Genomic DNA, 8,278 nt, shown 5'->3' with positions numbered 1-8,278 from the left:
GTTGGCCTGTACATGGATCCATCACTCTTCATGGAGACACCGCTGGGACTCGTGGACCCATCTGCACTCATCTGTGAACTAAGAGGAGAGATTGTTTTATTGAAATGTATTGAAATTGGCAATGCTCCAAAATTTACCGAATGGAACTGAGAACTGTGATATGAACTGAACCGTCAATTTTGTGACCCGTTAAATGTATAGGGAGTTCATAATGAGAGACATTCGGATCCTTGTGGTTTCCATGTCAGATTAACTAGGAGTTGTTGGCATGGATTGATAGCGTGTCTCTTCTTGTCCAGTGCTGGCAGGTTGGTTCATGGATTAACATGGTTCAAAAAGATAGAACTGTGGATTCAGTTTAACTGTGAAATTTTGACTTGTTTATTTGACTGTATGAGTAACCTTTGTCCAGCTCTGTCAAGACCAATACTTCAATTACAGAGCACAAAGTGTGGAGTTACCGTTTGGACTTCTTAACACCAAAGGTAGTTGGCCTGTACATGGATCCATCACTCTTCATGGAGACACCGCTGGGACTCGTGGACCCATCTGCACTCATCTCTGAACTAAGAAGAGAGATTGTTTTATTTACTCATCATTTCTTCAGTGGTCATTTACTCCACAGATATACAACATGAATTAATGATACACAACAAACAAGGGGATCAAGAAGAACAACAGGTGAAAGTCTGAGAACAGTGAGCATGCACTCTATCTGAAAGAGGGAGAAGACTTTGACACAAGAACAGGTTTAAATTTAATCCATGGTACATACTGCAAAAAAGTTAAGGATGTTTCTAAATTGCCTAAATATAAACTTTTTTGTCATATACAAAAAAAAGACTTTACAGCTTCTTGCAGTGTGCAGAGTTCTTTACTGGGTGTTTTTTGTTTGTGCTGTTTGTTGAAGACGTCACAACCTGCTCATTTCTGATGGGCTAAATTACCTGACTGACAGCTCGATACAGGAACTGATCTTCTGATCAGATGACTTGTCAGATGTCACAGGGGAGGAGCTGTGGGGCCCTGCGAGGGCAGGACGCTTCTTCTTCCGCTCAGCCATTTCACCTACAAAGCAGTGGGAGTCTAAAAAGATTTAAAGAGGTTTGTAAAGGACAGATTTTTGCATAAAGGTAGTTGTTTTTTACTCTCACTCTCAGTCCTCAATCTAGCGATGGCTGGAGAGTAACTGTGCGGAGGTTAGGGTGGGGAAATATAAATTGTAAAACTGAACTTAATAAATAATCAAAAAACTCTTTAATCTTTATCAGGTGTAACGTAATGTCTGAACTGCTCAGTTCAATCAAATTTGGTATAAAATACACAGTATAATCTAGATACTAATAAGAATGATAAACATAATAGTACTCATAATTATACACAGAATAATAATCAATGATCAACATTAATAATAGGGGATAGCAATTGGCCCACACAAAAGGTTTTGAGAACCACCAAACCAGAATTGTCACCAAACATAATTGACTTAGTCATCATTTACATTTATAAATATGTCTCAAATTTTAGCGATAATAAAATCAAAATGCACCGCGGCGCAAATGCGTTTTAATGTCTAAACATATTTGAGAAGTGTGTAGGCCCCAGCCACAACAGACCACAATACAACTAATAATTAACACCATAAACCACCAAATAAAACATTCACTGCAAAAATGAAATTATCATGGTTGTTTTTTGTTTGTTTGTTGTTGTAATGGTAGAATTTTTTTAAGTTGCTGCGCACTTCAGTTCTCAAGAGACAAAATGTCGTCTCTGTACTTACACATGTTGAAAACCGTGACACGAACTAACAACACACACAACGACAGACAGACACAGAGCAATCAGCTTATCCAACATCACAAGGTAACACACAAGATAATAAACAGCTACTTACTTTTACATCCAAAATGTTTCACTTGTTGCTTTTTGAATCAAAAACTATCTCTGACATGTAGAGTCACTGGACGCACCGACAAGATAAGGCCACGTTGTTGTTTTACTTTCGCTTTCTATTCATTAAATCACATACCAAAATGATTTCATGAGCAAAATGCTGGTAACAATTACACCACAGAACTGCAACAAAATAAACAGGATAAATGAGTCTGACTCAGCAATAGGTCAAATTTAAAGTTTGTGATAGAGGAGAATTATGTTGTAGTAGGATTAGTACACTGTTCCCCCTGAATCAGGAAGCAGAGCATTTAATGGATCATTAGTGACACCTAGTGGAGGAAAATGTTCATAACAGTCAGTGCAGTGACTCCTGTGTACTGTACACACTGAAACACCATCAGATTAGATCTGAGTTTACAATCTTGCTTAAAATAAAAAAATAAAAAAAATTGAACAGAAACTCAGTGTTACCAACTGAGGATGTGTTAAGTGGACATTTATGAAATGTACTTTTGGTTGCATTATGGGAACTTAAGAACTTAAATCTTAAAATGTCACTTATATCCGCAGCATACAATAAATCACCACACTGTTCAGATGTTTTTCATTTGCTGATGTTTTAATCTTTTTAGATATAAAAAAGCTTATACACAAACATCTTTCACCCACTCCAGTAAGAATCAGCCTCAAAGAAACCAGACAAACTTTGGAGCTCAATGATTCTCTCTGGATGAATGTTCTGGGGAATAAAAGTGATTTAAAGTGAGGTACCTCCATCACTCCTTTAGCAAAACAGTTTCAGAATGGACAACCACTACAAACATATTTCAAAACATAATACAATTATAAAGCATTTTTCCACTTGACAGACTGAGCTTTCCCACCACATTTGGCATTCAACTGCTTTACAGATAATTTCCCATCAGACAGAACGAGTCACCTCACCGCAAAATCGCTTTTATTCCACTCCTGAGAGAGAACCTCAAACAGTCAGATCATAACCCATATGGAGCTTTTAAGATGATTTTTGAACCTGCATGATTTATTTCTCCCCTAAAATTCATTCTCAAAATCATTTTAATGGCATATGTGGAAATTTGATTAAAGTCCAGTCCAGTTGATTCTTGAAAGGAGATTAATTGTTTGTTTGTGAAATGTTTAAACCGCTTCTATATTAAATTTGGGCTGGCTTTGTGAGGCTAATGTGAAACCTTTTACTGCAGCTTTCAGAAAACACCTTAGCTGCGTCCCAATTCAGCGGCTGCATCCTTCGGAGGAAGCATTCACCGACTGCGTCACAGCGGCGCGACAAGGTTGCTTCGTGGCCCAACATATCCCAAGATTAATTCCGCATCGCTAATGAAAATAATATGGCAGCAAACAACACCGACAGACAGCCTGGGGATTACACTTTTAAATTTAAAGTTTTTTGGGGAAATAACGTTAAATGTTGTCAAGGTTGCTAGGTGACAGGAGCCGGCTTTGCAACCAAACGGTAAGGGAGGGCACACCTGGTGACGCACAGGAAAAATCCTCTGTGGGCCACACCGTCTCATTTCGGTTCAGACTTCGAGACAAAGGCTGCATCCTCCGAAGGATGTGACCTCTGAACTGGGACACAGCTCCTCATTTTCTTCAACAGATTAAAATACTTAAAATACTGATTACATCACACACTTTAACAAGCTGTAATATGCTAACATAAAGGGGGTAAAAATACATAAAGATACAACAACCACAAACATTAATTCTATCTATGGCGTAAAAACTGCCAAAAACGAATATAAATGCAATTGCTAGTAATTCACAATAAGCATTAGCGCAGTGTACTACAAATATCAAGACTTTTACACACACACACAGCATATTACACATTTACACTTTGCTGCTAATGTGGTTCAGGTGACATGTATTAATGCTCAACATTATATGTTTCAATTAAATCTAATTAGAGCTGTCTTGAAGAGTACGTTATATTTCTAATACTTTAACCGCTTTATCTTGTCGTCAAACAAGCACTTTCCTTTGGGACTACAGTTTTAACCGTTGAACTACCGTATTACTACGCACAAGACCACCTACGGCGTGCACTGCGTAACTCCGCAGATCAGCTGTTTGATTCAAAAAGAAATTTTTCAACAGTTGAAAAAATGTAGTTCCAAAAGAAGGGCTGTATGACGGCAAGATAAAGTGGTGAAAATATTAAAAAAAATATAGCGTACACGTAAAAATACACCCACAAAAAAAGCTAATATAAGTGGATGCTGTACTTTTAATATTTTCATAATTTTATCTTGCCGTCAAACAGCACTTTACTATGGAGCTACAGTTTGTGAACCGTTGAACTACCGTATTAATGCGCACAAGCGCGCCTGAGCTGAGGGCGATCACTGTATGACACTACGTCACTGTAGGAATACGGTAATTCAACGGTTGGAAAAAAGTAGTTCTAAAGTAAAGAGCTGTTTGATGGCAATATACAGCGGTGAAAATATTCAAAATAAAGTCTGCACTTACACTGATATCAGCTTTTTTTCTGTAGGTATGTTTTAAAGTGGCTAAAGTAAGTGTTTTTGTTGTCCCTGTCCGCAGCAGCACATCACTCAGCTTCTCTGCCACAGCTCCCGGTTAGCTGCTCCTCTAAACTGGCATCACGACGATCCGAATCTACTACAGGTAATACACTGACTATAGAGCTAACTACCTCTATCAATCCCAAGTCAAATAACGCTAACTGTCACTTTAATATGTCGCTCAGTCCACCACTGTGGTTCAGACTGAAATAACTCAAATACTATTGAAATGATTGCCCGGAAATTGAGTTCAAACGGCTGCCGTCTCCACAGTACTACTGAATTTGGTGATCCTCTGAGCGCCACCATGAGATTGACAGTTTGGTATTTAGTTAAAAGTCTCAACTATTGGGAGGATTGTCATTACATTTGCCTCAGCTGTACTCTGTGTATAGTGCTAATTAGAAAATATTGGCATACTAAGACTCAGTAAACATAATACCTACTAAATATCATTTAAGCACTGTCATTGTGAGCATGCTAGCATTCTGATGTTAGCATTTAGCACAAATACTCTAGCTCTATAATGTACATTTGTTTCTACTCTACATACAAGACGACATTTATTCATGTGGATATATGTGAGTTCTTTACTGTAAGTTGATAGTGTGGAGAATTTGAAACAATAGATGAAAAAAGAGCAGCTGTACTGCTTTGTGTGATAAGCATAGGTGTAGTGCTGCCAGAGCGCTCCAGAACAACGCTCCACAACTTTGTTTCTCCCAGCTATGAAATAAAATATCAGCAGTTTATAAAAGTGCTTGAATATGCGATCCAAAATGGTCAAAAATGTTATAATGACATTTAAGGTGCAGTGATTGATTTCCAAATGTCAATCATGCTTTGAGTAACACGCAGGAAAATATTCCACCTTAAAAGTGTCCAGTAGCTGCCGTAACCTCTGAGCTGCACAGTGAATTAAATGGTTAATTAATAAAGATGGAAAGACAGAAAACATCCTTTCAAACATCATTCATAGGCAAAAATTGTGTGTGTGTGTGTGTGTGTGTGTGTGTGTGTGTGTGTGTAAAGCTATAAATTCATGAGGTTATTACAAAGATCAGCTCTACGTGTGATTAAGAGAGAGCAGAGGAGCGTAATCAATTGTTGACTGGCTTGAACAGTCGATAACATGAAACATAGCTCTTCGTTTTCCCACTGAGAAGACCCAGTCAGAGCTATGTGGTGTGCTCCTGTTTGTTAGATACATACTATACTTTAGCAAAAACTAAGTTCTGTGTGGCAGATGTTTAAACATTATTAAAAGAAGTACTGCCACTGACTTAACTGAAAGAATAAAAAAAAACACTTGTTACCCATTTACATCAGTATAGTTAGAAAAAACATGACATGATGATCAAAACAGTGAAACTGGTAAAACTTGTAAAACCTGTATAATGATAGTTGCAAATACATGCACATATGTTTAAAGGTTTAAGTCTACAACTTAAATCTCACACAGCAAATCAGATATCAGGAGTTTCTCGCAGTGTGAATACATCTATGAGTTTAGACTTTTTATGGGAAATAATGGCATCTGGAGTTGCCAGGCCACATGTTTGACTTTCAGAACTGACACTGTATATAAATGATATAATACCCTCCATTTTCCTTGTTATACAAATTGAGTATATGACTGATAAGGCAAGACAAATTTGTGTATAGCACATTATCATACACAGAGGCTATTCAATAAGGTACACGGAAATAAAAGAAGGATAAAAAATAAAGTAAAAAGTATAATAAGAAAACGGTATGAAAACAGATCATAAAATAGGTAGTATCTCATTAAAGCACAAGATTCGATGAAGGCAGTGGAGTATTGAAGCCATTTACAGTTTAGTCTGATTTGATCTCCATTGGGAGCTGGTTCCAGCTGTAGGCAGCATTCTGGCTGAAAGCCATTTCACCCTGTTTAGATCTTAAAGACATGTAAGGTTTCGATTGAACAGGTAAGAAATATATTTACATTTATATTTATAGCCCAGACCTAAGTCTTGGTTCAACAAAAAGTGTCCGACACTAGCTATGTTTTTGAGACGCCAAAATGCAAATTTAGTTATAGCTTTGATGTGGTCACTGAAACTAAGATCTCCATCCCAGATTTTTAACATGGGTGTAAGTCTTTAATGCTCTAGACTCCAGGTAAGCACTAAGTTGCAACCTTCTGTCTTTGCTCCCAAATAGTACTATCTCAGTCTTTATACTTGTCTTTTCATACTAAAAGATAGGAGCAGTTAACCCTGCGTGGTTTCCAAAATGTGAAGTCTAGATTGCTTAAAATATTGGGAGTAAGTAGTCCCTTGCTTGTATAGGACATGTCACGACCTTATGCAAATCTATGCGTAAGGTCACTCATGTGGTGCGGTGAAAGTTTGTTTGTGGTAGCTGACAAAGTAATGCAGAGGAATGAGTGCGGAGTTCAACAGCAGGATAGAGGGGCTCATCAAATGTTGTTTTGAAGGTATGGAGGCGAATCCGACTGTCGGAGGAAACTCTGTAAAAGGACAGAGTGCCAGCCGGCCAATCCAGATACACCCCCACCCGACTAGAGCGGATGGAAGATACATTGATAGAGTCGTTGTTGTGCAGAACAGAACAACCAGCATTACAGCAATTAAGACTCCAAGACTTGTCGTTGCGTCCCAGCTTGCAATCATTCACATCCCCTTTCCTCTCAATGCTTCTGTATGTCACCCCAATGTTGAAGGGCTTCAACACATTGAACTCCCAGTAGCAGCGCTCATTTAAACCCTGCTCAAACAGCACTTGTGGCCACTGATCAAACCTCTCTGGATGATCTGGATACGACTGCTCCTCTTCCACCCAGGTCAACTTTCTGTTCCCCTCAGAGAGACGGAGGTTCTTGTGGGCTGTGTTGGGATCCAAAGTGAGCTCACAAGCATCTGGAGGTAAGGAAACAAATCATTTCAGCAGCATAGACTTTAACAATATAGTTTGTGGTCACTCTGGCAGCACTAAGCACAATGCTGCTGCACAGCACTCCAGTCAGCAAGTGACAAAGAAATGTGTCGGATAAAGTTGTGTTTGTTGTTCAGAGTGCCTTCCCTCAAAGAAGAATAGTCAATATTCTTCCAATAAAAAATGTGCGGATGCCTCAGTGACAGAAATGTTTGATTTCACAATGAAAGCCATCCACAACCCAAACGGTTAGTATAACTGTCCTGTCTTAGTTAGTTATAGCTAGTTGTATTAGTTAGTTTTTTATTAGTCCATTACAGGGTAAAGTTTGTTGAAATATAAGAAATCTAGAACTGCTGTTCTCTGAAAACCTGCATATACCTCCGGCTGCATGCTTTGCTTACTTACATTTCTTGAATCCTGGTATCATCCGTCGTTTTCCACCATGTTCAACACTGCAGAGAAAAATGAAGGTTAAAATCTTCTGACAAAGAACAACCAGGTAACCAACACTGTTGCTCTCAAAACCTTTGCTAGCAGAGTATCAGATCTGTCCACGGTAAATCTAGAGTATATGCATCTATTGTTACTGTCAGCCAACCTGTGGTGCTACTGTACATGACTACATTTTACGTAAGTTCAGTTCAATGATAGGGCACCCTTGACTATCTTAACTTGAATCTAAACATTAGAAGTAACTAGAATATATTTACTATATCTCTGTAAGGTGTTTTTATTGTTGCTGTTGTCTTTAAGGTCCTTGCACAGTAGCTCTGGTGTAAAACTGACAGTAAACTCGTTTTAATATAATGGATTGTAGAAGTAATCCTTAAGCACCTTTTTCTCAGTTCAGAAGAAAAGTCAAAACTCTAGTAGACTACAAT

The 8,278-nt window shown here is 38.3% G+C and overlaps 1 protein-coding gene and 1 long non-coding RNA gene across 2 annotated transcripts in view; both read right to left on the bottom strand.

Annotated features, from left to right (window-relative positions):
- The window catches only part of LOC111673187 (uncharacterized), a 20,020-nt gene that overhangs the window by 5,902 nt on the left and 5,840 nt on the right, over positions 1-8,278 (bottom strand). The window contains exons 7-9 of the mRNA XM_087169758.1: positions 948-1,068; positions 462-566; positions 26-78 (exon numbers count right to left, since the gene is read on the bottom strand). Coding sequence (XP_087025884.1) covers positions 26-78; positions 462-566; positions 948-1,068 — 279 coding nt within the window. The remainder of the gene's footprint in view (positions 1-25; positions 79-461; positions 567-947; positions 1,069-8,278) is intronic.
- Positions 2,498-8,235, bottom strand: LOC147817708 (uncharacterized). The gene is made up of 2 exons (XR_015436123.1): positions 7,803-8,235; positions 2,498-7,378 (listed from the first exon to the last, which is right to left on the bottom strand). It is a non-coding gene; the product is annotated as an uncharacterized LOC147817708 (long non-coding RNA).

The sequence above is a fragment of the Seriola lalandi genome, unplaced genomic scaffold, assembly GCF_002814215.2.
Source record: "Seriola lalandi dorsalis isolate HSWRI2012SDOR001 ecotype SW California unplaced genomic scaffold, Sedor1 jcf7180002054913, whole genome shotgun sequence".
NCBI lineage: Eukaryota > Metazoa > Chordata > Actinopteri > Carangiformes > Carangidae > Seriola > Seriola lalandi.
This window is presented reverse-complemented; position numbering and strand designations above follow the sequence as displayed.